This window comes from Dasypus novemcinctus, chromosome 18 (assembly GCF_030445035.2).
Source record: "Dasypus novemcinctus isolate mDasNov1 chromosome 18, mDasNov1.1.hap2, whole genome shotgun sequence".
NCBI classification, from domain to species: Eukaryota; Metazoa; Chordata; class Mammalia; order Cingulata; family Dasypodidae; genus Dasypus; species Dasypus novemcinctus.
In genome coordinates this window covers 83,287,482-83,303,983 of record NC_080690.1, presented here as the reverse complement: position 1 = coordinate 83,303,983, position 16,502 = coordinate 83,287,482, and the positions used below count along the sequence as shown (strand labels likewise).

Here is a 16,502-nt window from a genome sequence, read left to right as displayed (position 1 = left end):
AAGAAACAAAGTTGAATGGAAGCAGGCTGACATATCAATATAACCCCTGCCCCAGCATGGGGGAAAGAACTGTAACAAAGAGATGAATGGGTAATGGATGTGGCTCAAGCTGTTGGTTGCCCACCTACCACATGGGAGGTCAAGGGTTTGTTTCCTGGTGTCTCCTAATGAAGATGAGCAAGGCAGTGAGCTGGCACAACAAGATGATGCAATAAGAGACACAAAGAGGAAAACAAAATGAGACACAACAAGCAGGGAGTGGAGGTGGCTAGGGCAATTAGGTGCCTCCCTTCCACATGGCAGTTCCCATGTTTGGTTGCCAGTGACTACTGAAAAAAAGAAGATGAGTACATAATGAAAAGACAGAGAGAAGACAGTGAGCACATACAAGGTGGGGGGATGGTATGGGCAGAAAGAAAGAAAGAATAAATCTTTAAAAGAAGACTTCAAGCCAATGTCAGCAAAGTCTGCTGGTCTTCACCAAATGGCCACAATCATACATCAATATCCTGATTGTTAATAAATGATCAAGAACACCCTACTCAAACAGTGCCTATGGCCCCCAAAGTAACCATAAACCATGTCCCCTTTCACCCTCCCCTTTCCCTTTGTTTCAAGGAGCCATATAAGATGCTCCCCAGCTCACCCCTTTGAACAGAAAGCGCTGTCAGTGCTGCTCCTGCATGAATGCAATTTTATCTAAATAAAGTTGTTCTGCACCCTGTTTTTAAATTCTGTTTGCTTTAATTTCAACACAACACAAGCATCCTCTGAAACTACTTCGTTAGCTAATGATTACTCAAGCTGTCATTAGAGAGTCATGTCCTGTCACCCTTGGTATTTCCATGGCTGTGGCCCAGCAAGGCAACCTCAGCAAGCTGCAGACTGGTCTGTGCCAATCTCCTGCTTTCTTAAATGCTCAGCTCCCTCAGCTCCAGGAAACAGCCAGCAGCTGCTTCCAGGACTGCTGACACCTGAGTTGCCTGAAGGCTCTGCAGGTTGCATTTGGGATGGCTGCTGATTATATGTGGGTAGATGGGATTCCTTTCCCTACACTCACTGTTGAAAACCTGGAGCTTTTGCGGAATGAATTTTTGGTGAAGGATGAAGATGTCATTACACTTTCTTACCCAAAGTCAGGTAAGGAAGCAGGATCCTAAATTGAGGAAGGCTGTGGGCTGATGTCACCAGTGCCTGCTCTCTGCTCTGCATTGGCTGTTGGTGATCAGAGGGGCACTCTGTTGATGCCAAGGGCAGAGAGAGGCCACCTTAATCCAACCCTGCCAAATGATATGGGGTCTTGCTAGAGGGAATCCTAAAGCCAATGCCTGTGATCACGAGGGAGTGTTTGGGGGGGAGAGTGAGTGAAGTATTTCTACTCTGAGATTTCAAGAATAAATGTGAGATTGTTAGATGAGGGGGGAAGGTATGTGTGGAAAGCCTAGAGTAAAAAGATGCATATTCAAGAAATTGTAAAGCTAGGGACCATTGTCCCTTGGAGGATGGGGATGAGAGCAACTCGGTGAGACTGGATGTGCAGCCCCAACCACCCAAGGGATCAGCAGTTTTCAAAAGGTCCCTGGTGCCAAATTTACATTCTTCTAAAAAGAAACCAAACAAGCAATTTTAAGGCTTGGATTTAACCTACCCAATATCTCTTTACCATTCCTAAGGTAAGTGTATTAGTCAGCCAAAGGGGTGCTGATGCAAAATACCAGAAACTGGTTGGTCTTTATAAAGGATATTTATTTGGGATAGGAGCTTACAGTTCCAGGCCATAAAGCCTAATTTACTTCCTTCACCAAAGTCTATTTGGAGCAAGATGGCTGACGATGTCTGTGAAGGTTCAGGCTTCCTGGGTTCCTACATTCCTGGGGCTGGCTTTTCTCTGGGTTCAAGGTTCCTTCCTTCCTGGGGCTGGCTTCTCTTTCCTCTGAGTGCTAACTTCCGGGGTCCTCAGCGTCAAACTCTTAATATCAGAAATCCCCAACTCTGTTCTTTGCCATGCCTTTTATCTGTGAGTCCCCACCCACCAAGGGGTGGTGAAGCAACACCCTAATCATTACTCAATCATGCCCAGGTACAGGTCAGATTACAAGCATAATCCAATCCTTCTTTTTGGAATTTATCAATTATATCAAAGTAATACAGGTACTGATGCAAAATACCAGAGATTGGTTGGTTTTTCTAAAGGGTATTTATTTGGAGTAGGAGCTTACAGATACCAGGCCATAAAGTATAAGTTACTTCCCCCACCAAAGTCTATTTTCATGTGTTTGAGCAAGATGGCAGCTGATGGCTGCAAGGGTTCAGGCTTCCTGGATTCCTCCTTTCCAGGGTCTTACTTTTCTGTGGGTTCAAGGTTCCTTTCTTTCTGGGGCTGGCTTCTCTTTCTTCTGTGAACTTACTTTCAAGGGATCCAGCTTAAGTCTTCAGCATCAAACTCCAACACCAGGAAACCCTCAACTCTCTTCTTTGTTATGCCTTTTTCTGTGGGGACTCAATACCCTAATCATAACTCCATCATGCCCAAGTACAGATCAGTTACAGGCATATACCAATATTTCTTTTTGGAATGCATCAATAATAGCAAACTGCTGCACTCCACCATCTGAATTCCAAAAAGAAATTGCAATATTTAAAAAATAAAACAAACAAAAACTTGGAATGTGGATGTGGCTCAACTGATGGAGCACCTGCCTACCATATGGGAGGTCCAGGGTTCAAACCCAGGGTGACCTGGCCTGTGTGGTTAGCTGGCCTATGCAGAGTGCTGCTATGCCCAAGGAGTGCCATGCCATGCAGGGTGCCCCCCACATAGGGGTGCTCCATGCTTAAGATGCCCACCCCATAGGGAGAACTGCCCTGTGTGAAAAAAGCCCAGCCTGCCCAGGAGTGGTGCCACACACATGGAGAGCTAACACAGCAAGATGATACAACAAAAAGAGATACAGTTTGCTGGTGCCACCTGACAAGAATTCAAGCAGACACAGAACACACAGTGAGTGGACACAGAGAGCAGAAAATGGGGGGCAGGCAGGGAAGGGGAGAGAAATACATAAAAATAAATCTTTAAAAAGACAAATCAGTTTCACTGTAAGTACTAAATTATATCACAAACAAAGAAACAAAATTTGTCTAAGGGAAAAGTCCTGTTTGCTCTAGACCTCTGAAACTTACACAACAATTCGTCTGCTTCCAATACACAAATGGACAAAGGATAAAAAATATCATTACAGTAAGGAGAAATTGGGAGGGAAACATGAGCCATGAGTCCTCTACAGTTCAGTAAACCTTCAGGACATTCTCCATTTGATTTCAAAGTCTGAGAGTCATTCTTAAGAAGATGATTTCTTCTCCTTGGGCCATATGGAGACCCACCCTTTCCACAGTCTTGCCCAATGGCCATTTTCTTGGTTCTACCCTCATCAAGCATTTGGGTGTTGACCAAGCTCCAAACCTCTCCCTACAAGAGTGTTGGGGTGATTGCCACACCTTACCCAATCTTTGTGTTAGAGTCCTAACCCCCCTAGTACAGTGATGTGAAGACAACATTCCCCCAAACCTTTGGCATACAAGCTCAATCCTCTCAGAGCAATGAGTTGACCACCTGGCCTTCCCTAGCCTTTTGGGGAAAGGTCCATCCCTCCCAGACCTGTGCGGTGCTGACCTTAACCACCCTAATCCTTGGGATATGTGTTCCAATCTCTCTGTACTCTGGGGTAGCAAAACTCTACCATAACAAGGGACAGGAATATCCACCTTCTTCAAGTGGTGGGGCAAGCATCCTCCCTGTACACATGGGTGGGGTTCCTCTCTTGGCCCAAGGTGATGTCCAAGTTCCAGACCTCAGTTTCCATGGTTTTCCTCTTAAAGCTGTTTCTCCTTTAATCTTTCCTTTCCATGTCCTTTTTATTCCAGACTGACAGTGATTTTGTTCATATGGCTCTCTCAAAAAGTCTCTTGGTTTAGCATGCAGGAAGCAGGGGTCCAAACCATCAGACATTAAGACTTTCCACAAGTCTTTCCTAGATAACCACATCTTCAGTCTTGATTTGCCAGTTCCAAGTTTAGTTAAGTCCACAAATGGGGCAGTTTCTTTGTGAGCTTGATTTCTAAAGGCTTAGAATTTCCAGAATCAGTTTCTCTTTTTTTTTTGTCAAACCTTAGCTTATCTCTCTCATCTAGCATTTTGCTATAAGCTGCAAGCAGAAGCCAAGGCACATTCTCTGGGTTTACTTTGGAAATTTCTTCAACTAAATACCCAGGCTTGCCACTTTCAAATTTTGCCTTTCATACAACACCAGGAGTTCCTCTTGCTAAGTTCTCTGCAACTTTAAAACACAGATTGCCTTTCTTGCAGTTTCCAATAATCATTTCATCATTTACTTCTGAGGCATCCTAAAAAGTCTCTTTAGTATCCCTATTGCTATCGACAGTCTCTTCAAAGCACTGTAGGTCTTTCTTCCAAGTATTTCACAACTCATCCAAACAATACCCTTTACCCATTTATAAAACTGTTCCAGCATTTTGGTAATTGCAAAAGCACTACGCAATCCCAGTATCAAATGCTGTATCAGTCAGCCATAGGGATGCTGATGCAAAATACCAGAAATTGGCTGGTTTTTATAAAGAGTATGAATTTGGGGTATGAGCTTGCAGATAGCAGACCATAAAGCATAAGTTACTTCCCTCACCAAAGACTATGTTCACGTGCTGAAGCAAGATGGCAGCCTGTGGCCGTGAGGGTTCAGGCTTCCTGGACTCCTCTCTTCCAGGGTGCAGCATTTCTCTGGCTCAAGGTTACTTTCTTCCTGGGGCTGGATTTTCTTTCCTCTGTGAGGTTTCTTCTCAGGGCTCCAGCTTAAGTCTTGAGCATCAAACTCCAACATCAAAACACCAACATCAGAAAACTCTCAACTCTGTTCTTTGCCATGCCTTTTATCTGTGAGTCCCCACCCTTTGGTGTCCTAATCATAAATCAAACATTCCCAGGTACAGATCAGATTACAAACATAATCCAATATTTCTTTTTGGAATTCAACAATAATATCAAAAAGCTACAGTAACACCAGCACCTCTGAGTCCAAGAACTTGTGGCCCCGCTGCTCCCCACAGGGCTGCCTCAGGCCAGGACAGCAGGCCCCATTCTTTTCTGCTTTTCCCTAGGAGGGTAGGAGTTCCCCCTGGCTCACATCCTCTTTGCAGTGGGGCTGGCCTCTGGAGACTTCTGGCTCCAGGAGCTTGCCCCTTTCATAAAGCTATGCAGCAGCACCATGAGTATAGTGTTACATTCATCTAGTGGCTAATTCTTTTTCTTGTTCACCTCTGAAATCCTCACATTCAAACTCACCCAGCTCTGGATATGGAATAAGAGAAACTGGTTAGGGGCGAGTGTTGTGTGTCTGAGCAGGAAGGAGCAAGGGTGGAGCAGTGGGAGCATGTGATGCCCAGCCATGTGTTTTAAGTGCAAAGAACTGAGCGAGTGCTTCTGAGGAAGGAAAATGAGGAGTGTCAACATACTTGGATTTATGGGTGTGGGCTTTATCAGTGGAAGAAAAAAGTGCCTTTAAATGTGGAAGCAGGGCCAAAGGTCAGTCTGTTGTAGGTGCCACTTTTTTCTTTCTTTATCTAGGAACCAATTGGTTGTTGGAGATCATCTGCCTGATTCATTCAAGAGGAGACCCCAGCTGGGTCCAGTCTGTGGCCAACTGGGATCGCTCACCATGGCTAGAAATTGTGAATGGGTATGAAAAAATAAGGAAGCATAGACCGGAAAATGGCCCACGCTTCTACACCTCCCACCTCCCCATTCAGTTCTTCCCCAAGTCATTCTTCAGTTCCAAAGCCAAGGTGAGTGAACAAGGGCAACGACCCTCTGTCCCCCTTGGGCATCCTGAATGTCTGTGTTTTAGGGATCAAGTTAATATGACATTTGTTAACAAACATATTAGACAAACTTGTTCCAAACTATAGCATCTGACGGTAAGTTATTTCTGTGGTGTTGCTCCCAAAAGTACTGCCTTCATTACTAAGTTGACCATTGTCTCACCCCAAGTTTGAGTTGCCCCCTTCTAGTTTATAAATCAGAACCTATATTTCAGAAGAAATATTACTTGCCACTCACATCAGGAATGCAGCTGTGTTTCTGTAATCATGATGTAATCTACACATGGCATGGTTTTCCCAATCAAAACACCACATGCGGAGTGGATGTAGCTCAGTGGTTGAGAGATTGCCTCCCATGTATGAGGTCCTGGGATCAATCCTTGGTTTCTGCCAAAAGAAAGAAAAGCTCCACATGCCTTATGCATAATTCCAGAAGTTCTGAAGTGTGGCTCTAAAACTGAGTGACCCTGGGCAATAAATATGAACGTGTATTCTTCTTAGATTATTGTTGATATCATGTGAGACCAAAGATGTTGAGTAACTTGCATGAAACTCCCTTGTTAAACCATCTTACATGATGTGGTAATAGAAGTATTATCAAAAGGTTCTAAAACCACAGTGTGCTATATTATGTTAGTGTTGTGCTATATTTCTCTCTGTCTCCTTGTTTATTGTCAGGTTCATTTATTTCACTGATTTCTCCAGGGTTATGGAGGTCATGTTTATTTTGTTACTATCTTTTTTACCATTTTACATGAATGTAGCATAATGTTAGGCACAAGATAGAAACTGAAGAAAATATTGGATGAAGAAAAGAATGAATGAAGACAAAACAAAACAAAACAAAACAAAACAAAACAAATATCCCAAGACCAAGTTCTGGAAAACTATTGTAGGTTTGCATCAGAAAATTTTGGTTTGATTCTTGGATTTCCAGCTTTTGTTTATTACCAATAGTGCAATGCCTTTGCAGCTCAAATTGGTAGTAGTCATTCCTGAATTCATTTATTCTTTTGTGCATGCACTCCTGCTTTGTTTACCTCATATATTTAAATATTATATACCTAGTATGTATTTTGCTCCATGAAAGAAAAAATGTGCTGATTAACATCAACTCATGTCACCTACTAAAGGATTAAGTGGAAAAAGATGATGGGTCAACCTTCCATAGCAATAATACTGCTTAGTGATTGCCTGACATCATATCTGACCCAAGGACATGCTCAAGAAATAAAACCTATTTTTAAAAACATCATAAATATATTGAGGGTGAAGGAAGGAGAGAAATATTGGGATGGTATTGGGCCTCCCCAGGAGGGCAGGGGTTGGCAGATGGTGTATGGATGGAGACTTTGGTTCTTCATTTAGGGTCTGATCAAGGGAAAGCTGGGGTGTTGAACTGGTATGACTGGAGCTTGGGATCTGTTAAGATGGGTAACCTGGAGACAGAATGAGGTGGAGTGTAGCAAATATGCCGTGGCCACCTGAGAAGATAGACTTAAAACTTCTTTACTGTGCTGTTAATTTGCTGTAAACAGTTGTCTGCCTTTTAAGTGAATTACAGGAGGAAAAATATCTTCAATATTTATTCACTCAGTTACTGTTTCTGAGGTTCTTTGTTCTTTCCTATAGATGCACTACTTTGTCTCATACTGAGAGACTTGTTTTAGCATTTTTAAAAAATATATTTTTTATTTATTTTTAAAAGATACATGATCACACAAAATGTTACCTTAAAAAATATAGGAGGGAAGCAAACATGGCTCAACAGATACAGCATCCACCTACCATATGTGAGGTCCAGTGTCCAAACCAAGGTCCTCCTGGCCCATGTGGTGAACTAGCCCATGCATGCTGCTGCCATGGGCAAGGAGTGCCACACACACAGGGGTGTCTTCCTCAGAGGGGAGACCCATGTACATGGAGTGCACCCCACACTGAGCTGCCCCATACAGAAAAAGTGCAAACTACCCAGGAGTGGTGCCACACACACAGAGAGCTGACATAGCAAGATGAGGCAACAAAAAGAGACACAGAGTCCCAGTGCCATAGAAAATGTAAGCAGACACAGAAGAACATACAGTGAATGGACACAAGAGAGCAGAAAACGGGAGGGGGGGGGGCAGGGAGAGGGAAAACAAATCAATAATAAAATAAATCTCAAAAAAAATTTGTATATATATACAGGAGATTCCCATAATGTCCCACTCCTCAAGCATTTTTTATGGTAGGGTAGAGCTTCTGGTAATAAATTCTCAGCTTTCATGGATAAAGGATTCAGGGTTAATGGTTGTGTGTGTGTGCTTGGGTGTGGGTTTTCCCTCCAGCACTTTAAAGCCAGCTTTTGAATTTCTTTGGGCCTATATGTTTTCTGATGAGAAGCCAGGGGGAGTTCTTACCCTTTTCACACTGTACAAAATGTTAATATCTTTCTCTGGCTGCTGGGGTGCCTCCCTGGATGCAGGGGTGTTAATGAGTTAAGGGCAGCTGCCATCTTGTCTCCAGCGACCTTGTGCCATACGTGGAGCCCAGCTGTGTGCCTCAGTTTATGGGGTGTGCTGGCAGATGTTTAAGTCCCCATTGCTCTAGACCAGTCTACTTTCTGGGGTCCCATTCTGTCCATTTCTTTCACCACAGGGGCCCCAAGTCATGACCTCTGCCACAGTGCCTCAGAATGACTGAGCTCACACTGCAGCTCCCTCCACTGCATTTGAGAAATTGTCCCCAACAGAGAATGGGGAGACCATGGCTCTCAATTCCTTAGTTCCCTGCTCCTGTAAATCCAAGTCTTGCTCAGCTTCTTGGCAACTGCCTGAAAACTGTTGTCTGAAATATTGTACTTAGTTTTATAGTTTTCTAAGACAGGAGGATTAGTTTAGTACCCACTCTTCTGTCTTGTTAGAAGAAGAAATCCTATTTCATTAGTATTTCTTGAAGGTGATGAAGAGAGAGAATTGAGATAGAAGATTACTTAGAGACATCCTGATTATTTGCATAGATTTCAGGGCCTGGATATTATCACAAGATATAAAGTTGAAGAAGAAGGAATATTTAAGAAACAATATTCCTTGAGGAACTTCTAATGTTAGAAGCTTAAATGCAAATGACTCTCCATTACCCTTTCACAAAAATAGGCAAAATCCCTCCTCCCCTCATTTATGACAAAAATCCCACTGGACCTTGAGGCTCCCCTTCTCTGCATTCCATCAGCCATGCTGAGAGGTAACTTTTCTCAACTGCTCAAGGTGAAAAACCTACTTGTAGACCAGGTTCTCTCCATGTCAATGTGGCTCTCCTCTGAAAACATGAAAGAGGTAGAGAGGGCAGGAAGGAGGGTGAGAAGGGTGGAGAGAGGGGGAGAGCGAGAAGGAGAGAGAGGGAGAGAGAGAGGGGTGAGGAGAGAGAGAGGGAGGAGAGTCAGATGTAGAGAGGGGAGGGATAGAGGGAGAGGGAAAGGGAGAAGGAGAGAGAGAGTGAGAGATAGGGGGAGAGAGAGAGGGAGAGGGAGAGGGAGAGGGAGAGGAAACTTCAGCAGAACAGAGAGTCTGAGAGACCCCTCTACCCTCTTTCACCCCTTCAACAACAATCACTCAGGGCTGCTGGCTGTCTGGTTGCAATGCCCTCTGCAAGCCCCTGGGGATTAGTCACATTTCATGGTCACAGTTACTTGAGTATAGAAATGCTGCAGGGATTTTGACAATATATAGGTATGTTCATGAAAATAGTTAATAAATGCTTTGTAACATGGGTATGAATATATGTATTGTATGAATGTATGGTTATATGTACTGTATAAATATGTACGTACAGAACATATCTTATGTACTGTGTTTAATATTACATCAAATAGTTATGTGTATATATAAATATATGAACCATATGTAAAATTATTTGTGGTATATAAAAATTTTATGTGAACATATCTATGTTTATTACATATGTGTAAATATGTGTATTACAAATAAATGGTATGTCATATATTTTACATACATAAAATATAGACATATAGTAATACATGTACTGCAATATTGTGTTTTACATGATGTGCATATTTATATATACTTGTGTACTGTAGTTCAAGTTAAACATATATTATACTATATATTATATACCTATATATTATATTTAATTATATCATTATGTATCTATTGACACATGCATATATATTGCATGTAGAATAATATGAGTACTAAAATTTTTATAGTTTATGTCATTCATATACTATTCATATACTATAAACAGATAAACACTGTATATGTCAATACAGTATATATATACTATATAAATATGTATTTACATATAGTAAATATAATTTATTGATCTATTTATATTATAAAAAACATTCACATACTTAGAAGCAATTTAAAAATAAGGCATTTCTGAGTATGGTCACACATGGAGGTGCCAAATCATGGGAAAGCATGAGGTACACTGTTAGGTTGATATCACCAATGTTCTCCTCCGTTTGGCATGATCGTCCTTTTATCTAACCATAACGTTATCTTTTGAATGTTTTTTATACTCCACTAAGATAAAATCATAAAGGAAATGCTGGCATGTAAGGCAGACCCTCCCATTGTTACATTACACCTCTTCCATTTGCCAATGTGCTGCTTTCGAGCAAATTTTTAACATAAAATAATATGCTGTTTTGCTTGTCCTCTCATAAAAATACTATTATACTGCAGACAATGTTCTGCAATGGTTGGTTGCTGACAGATGGCACATTCTTAGCAAGTGTTATTAGTTATAACTATTTATATTGTCCTGATTATTATTATTACCACATTGTTATCACCATATTACAAAAGAGGAAACTGAGGTTCAGAGAAGGGATCCCACTTGGACAAGTCACTTCACTGAAGACTCTGGACTCCGGGCATGTCCAGGTACAGCCATGGGGCAGGCAGGTGATCAGAACTGGATACAGCAGATCCTAGACTGTTTTCAGGTTTATTGATACCATTTTTCTTTGAGATTTCCCACTCAACAGCAGCATAACAAAGTTCTTCAGCCCACCATTTTGATTTTTATATTAAATAGAACACTTATACACTGTTAACTGTCAACATCTGTCTGATTCATGATTGGGGAATGCTGATTTGGTAGACACTTATAGGCAAAGAAGCTATGACCTTGAGCTTGAAATGTCTGGATGAGCACTGATTAGGGAGGAAGTTAGGGACAGAGTCCCAGCAAAACTCAGGTTTCCTGATTCATAACCCAGGTCAGCTTACACAGTGGCAACCAATAATGCATAACATCATTTTTCCTTCAAAGTACTGGGGAACTTTTCCTTGGCTTGTATTGAAATGTCCTTGAGGGTAAAAACAATCCACGTCTTGTTCACTATTCCATCTAGAGTATCTACATAATTTCTGGCACACAACAACAAACATTGCTGAATGAATGAACAGAAGACTGACAAGTAGCCACATGTTTTAATGGGGAATAGTTGTTTCACCATTTTCTAAGATCTAGGAGCAAGGGAATCAGATCCATTTATTTCACACTTTTTTTTTTCTTTTCCATTTAGGCTATTTACATAATCAGAAATCCCAGAGATATTATTGCTTCTGGTTATTTTTTTTGGAAAGGAATGAAGACTGTAAAACCTCCAGAGTCATTTGAACAATTATTTCAATGGTTCCTTCATGGAAAAGGTGAGTCTGCTTGAAATACGGCTCTCTATGGGATGGTGCAATTCCTGTACCTCAACTCCAAGTAACAATGTCTCAGGATAAATACCCACATTGCCATCCAACCTTGATGTCAATAAGCTTCTACTACTGCCTACCTTAGTCTACACACTTTGCCTTCTCACAGGTTTTCCAATTTTTCTTTTCAGACACACAGATACTCATGTTCTCCCACTCCAACCTCTTTGTAGATCTCTGCATTCTGAATATCAGCTAATCCTTGGATTTCCTCTTTATGCCTTCTCTGCCCTTGATTGCTAGACTTCAATGTTTATTCATTCATTTGTCACCTTCCCCTTTCCTTTATCAGTTGATATTAAATCCAAATATTTTCTGTTAATTACATTTATATGTCTCAGGAGAAATGTCCACTTACCAGAGAAGTGAAACATAGCATTCTAACAAAAGCATTCCTCTCTCTAATCCGTCACATCCTTTTCTTTCTCTTTGACACATTTCATCAGTTAGCATATTGGTTGGCCCTTCTTTGTCTCTCTCTACTAGAATGGTTTTTCTTTGAACCTACCTAGAAACTGTTGGTTTTCATGACTGTGTGCCTTTTACTTGGAAGTGTATATGCAACATAATAGACATGTTATCTATATTACGTTAGAGTTAAATCCCGTGACCTATGACTCCATTTACACTGTCTGTGTTTGTTTCCTGGTTGCTGAAACAAATAACAAGTACTAGTTGGCTTAAACAGTGGGGATTTATTTGCTCACAGTTTTGAGGCCACGCTATCATTTGCAAACAACACTAAACATCACAAATTACTCAAGCCAAAAGGGAATTATGAAAATGCCATGCTTTATCAATGAATCCAATACAGGAATTCACCTAGACCACACTAAGGATGTCCATAGAAGAGGGACTAGTCAGCATGGGTTACAAACCCGTCAGAACACATCAACATCATTCAGGTAATGGGATACCTTAGGGCATGATTTTTAAACTATAGTCCTTTGAATAAAGTAAATATGTGAGAAACATTTTCATCAAATGTGCTGTTTCAAATGTATAGGGCAGGTAAAGAACAGGAAAACCAGTGTCTGCTACATTTAATCACATTTTCTCTTGGAATTAAGGGGAAAAATGATATTCATAATAGAAAGAACAACATTAACTCCATATTATACTGAATCCATAACACACTAACTCTTAAATTTGCTATCTCAATTTCCTTCAAACTCAAAAATTCATTTTTCTCATATGTGAACTTGGTCTTAAAATATTTTATCATATAGAGCAACAAATATTTTGCCATCAGTGGAGTAAATGTAGATCATTATTTCACAAGAAAATAGGTGAAATGAAAAAGAAAATCCGCTACTTCACTCATTTACTCCTCAAATATACATGGCATGTCTCCAATTGGCCAGAATATTATGAGCAATCAGCACACAAGGGTGACTCAAATGCCACCTTTTCTCTCCACTTCTCTTGCAGTGCCATATGGATCATGGTTTGATCATATTCGTGGCTGGCTGTCAATGCGGGGAAAAGATAATTTTCTGATCATGGCATATGAGGACTTGCATCAGGTGACCATTCTTTCAAAAATTTCATTACCATTTCCATTGCATACTGTCTAACTTACCTCCATTTTTAATGTTTCTGTTCTATCCTTTCAGTTAGAGATTATCCCAGTGAGAAGATCAAGTTGAGTTATTGTCCACTTTTTCTACATTGTCCTACATATGTAGGACGTGTGTTCTTTCTTTAATTTTCTTATTCATGTCTTTTTAAAACATCTAAGACATTCAGTAAGGTATTACTTGATGGGATGTACATATGTTAAAATGTGGCATCATCATTTCTGTGGCCAAAGGTCTGAGGCAATCTTGAAGTAAGAATCAGTGTCAGGATGGAAGAAAGATGGAACTTGCAAAGGTCAAGATTGGTGCAAGAAATATTTAGATAATCACAGATAAAGAGAATGTAAATGTGCTTCTAGCATGCACAAATATGTCAATATTCAAGTATATTCATAGGAATAGGTGGCTTTTTTCAAAGAGGGTGACTCAAGTGGAGCTTAACAGCTTTGTTCATTTGGTGCACTTCAGTAGACCTCTGCAAACCAGACACTACCCAAACAAAAGCAAAATTGGAGTTTTATAGAGTAATAGGATGAGAGGGGTACACATGCTTGTGGCCTGGTGCAGAATTATAAATCTTGATTTGGATGTCTTGTAACATTGGTTAATGTTCTTTCCATCTCTCCATCACCTCCAACTGTCTTTGGTTTACTTTTTACCCCAACGTAGCCTCTTATACCATTTTGATCATTTTCGAGATGTATACGACCTAGGCATACTCTTCCCACTTCTCATTTTTATCTCTTCCTGGCATTCCTTCCCCTGTGCCTCTGCTTCTTTTTTTTTTTTTTTTTTGTCTTGAATTTTATTTCTACATTCTGATACTTGCATTTCCTAATCTAGGACAGAAGAGGCACTGTAGAGCTGATCAGCCAGTTCTTGGGTTACAAGCTAACCCCAGAAGAACTGAACTCAGTCCTAAAGAACATGTCTTTCCAAGTCATGAAGGATAACAAAATGAGCAATTTCTCTCAAGTACCAGACACCATAATGGATCATAGCATAACACAAATATTAAGAAAAGGTGAGAGATTTTCCTTAATTTCAGATCCAGAAGTGGATGGGCAAGAAATTCCCCTGCTTTTCTAATGTGATTTTAGTAAGCTATATTCATAATCCATAGAAACTCTCCAAGGTGTAAAATCAAGGTGTATCTCAGTATGATCACAAAATTCTGTATTTGTCACCACAATCCATTTTAGGACAGTTTCATCACTCCAAAAAGAAAACAAAACTACTCCTTTCTCCCCTGCTTATATTGATGCATAAGCCACAGAAAAAGGGTAATATTTGAATCCTGAAACCGGCCTGAGTTATCTGAAATCTAAAAATTTAAGGAAGGATTAGTTGTGTGGAAAGGGTTTAGAAATATCAGATTATGTGTCTCAATGGAGTTGAACTATTGGGGCAAATTGAATGCTAATGTGAATGATGTGGAATGTAGAAGCTGGGTCTGAGAGTGGGCTGTGGGGCACTGAGATGATTCAAGAGCAACAAACCTTAGGAATAAAGTAGTCTTGAGCTGAGCAGCATACAAGGAGAAGACCACGATCATTCAAAGATATAATTTCAAAGAGGAGCAATCCAGTCTGTTAGAAGGATTATTATAAGGCAATTGAAATCAACATGCTTTCTATGATAATTGTTACAGAATTCCAGTGTGCTTGAGCTAGAATCTTCATGGAATGAGGGGTTCACCTGATGGTGGTAGAAAGCTAGAATGGTGAGATTCTCTGGGTAGTGTAGCTGATATCCATGAGAGTGAGAAAAATGGATGTGGCTCAACCAATTCAGCTTCTGTCTACCATATAGGAGGTCCAGGTTTCAATGCCCAGGAACTCCTGGTGAGGGCAAGTTGTCTTGTGCAGTGAGCTGGCTATTGTGGGAATTGGGCTCCATCCTGGAGAGCCACGCTGTGTGGGAATGCCAACTCACACAGGAAAAGTCACCCTGCAGAAGTGCTGGCTGACAGAGATGTGTTGCAGCAAGATGATAAAAGAAGAGACACAGGAGAGAAAATAAGAAGATGTAGCAGAAGAAGGGGAGCTGAGGTGGCCCAAGAGATTAATTGCCTCTCTCCCATTCTGGAAGGTCCCAGGATTGGTTCCCACAGCCACCTAATGAGAAAACAGACAGACCCAGATGAACAAACAGTGAATAGATACGGAGAGCAGAGAATGGGAGAATACGGCAGGAGGGTGATAAATAGATAAAAATAAATCTTAAAAAAAAAGCGAGAGTGAAAAAATGGCCTGGAATCAGAAGTGAGTAGCAAGAACAGCCTTTCTACCTATATGGTCAGACCTAAATGTGGTTTGGGAGAAAAGAACAGTCATTGTCTTTCAGAGATGTGTACAATGATGAGGTGTACATGTAAAATCCTAAAACAGTGCATGGCATATAAGAATTACTTAATGTATGACAGATATTATTGTTGGTGTTGTTGCCTTATCACTGTTCAATTCACACAATATTACTATGAAGCATATATTAGGGAAAATCCTATTTAACATTTGGAAAACTTCAGGCTCAAATAGATTATGGAACCAGACATCTGGGGCTAGAAATGATGGCTGGTTGACTCCAGACAGGAATTTCTTAGCCATTCAGCTATACTACCTATAAGTTCAGGCTGGTGTTCAGGACAGAAGGCAAGGAGGAACAGACACAGGTTGCAGAATGAGGCCTTGAGATCCTATTTATACATGTGATGTAGACTCATTTTTTGTATTCAACAGGAATTACTGGGGACTGGAAAAATCACTTCACAGTGGCACAGAGTGAAACTTTTGGTAAAGTATATGAAGAGAAGATGGCAGGGCTTCCACGAGAGGCTTTTCCATGGGAACGATGAGCTCATGTTTCTGAATCTGATGTGACAACTGACTTCCTTCCTGTCCTGTGCACAGGCAGGTCAGCTGAAGCGCAACCTCGATCAGTGCATTCAAGATGGTGTAATCATATAATGTAGTTATGCATCTGATAATTGAAAAAACCAAATGCCTCATTAATTGCATGTCATACTTCAAAAACATATGTACTGATTCAGAAAAAATATATTAAAACATGCATAAATTTTACCTAGGTTTAGAAATAAAAGGATATACTTTGCAATATTTGTAACTTGTGTATTGAAGTAAGAAAGGAAGCCTTATATACACCTGTACCATGTTTTCTATAACCATCACCAATCCCATTTCTTTCTGTCTTTCCCCCACTATTAACAATTACTCTGTATTCATGTGTACATTTTTGTAGTAGATGCTTTGGTTGTGCCTTGTCCATGTATCAAAACAAGGTTACCTATATTCTAAAG

The 16,502-nt window shown here is 40.6% G+C and overlaps 1 protein-coding gene across 1 annotated transcript; it reads left to right on the top strand.

The window, feature by feature from the left end:
- The first annotated feature begins 858 nt into the window (after window positions 1–858).
- On the top strand, window positions 859–16,302 carry LOC101416234 (sulfotransferase 2A1-like). Its single transcript, XM_004473042.5, has 6 exons — window positions 859–1,140; window positions 5,636–5,853; window positions 11,426–11,552; window positions 13,038–13,132; window positions 14,030–14,210; window positions 15,925–16,302. The coding sequence occupies exons 1-6, from the start codon at window positions 1,011–1,013 to the stop codon at window positions 16,038–16,040; spliced, it is 867 nt and encodes a 288-aa protein (XP_004473099.1). The 5' UTR covers window positions 859–1,010; the 3' UTR covers window positions 16,041–16,302.
- The last annotated feature ends 200 nt before the right edge of the window (window positions 16,303–16,502 follow it).

What these genes read in the sequence shown, in the direction of transcription:
- LOC101416234 (XM_004473042.5), top strand. Translation starts at nt 1,011, where the DNA reads ATGGCTGCTGATTATATGTGGGTAGATGGGATTCCTTTCCCTACACTC. An exon ending in TCTTCAGTTCCAAAGCCAAG is followed by an intron (nt 5,854 to 11,425) that starts GTGAGTGAACAA and finishes TTTTCCATTTAG; the next exon opens with GCTATTTACATAATCAGAAA. An exon ending in CATATGAGGACTTGCATCAG is followed by an intron (nt 13,133 to 14,029) that starts GTGACCATTCTT and finishes TTCCTAATCTAG; the next exon opens with GACAGAAGAGGCACTGTAGA.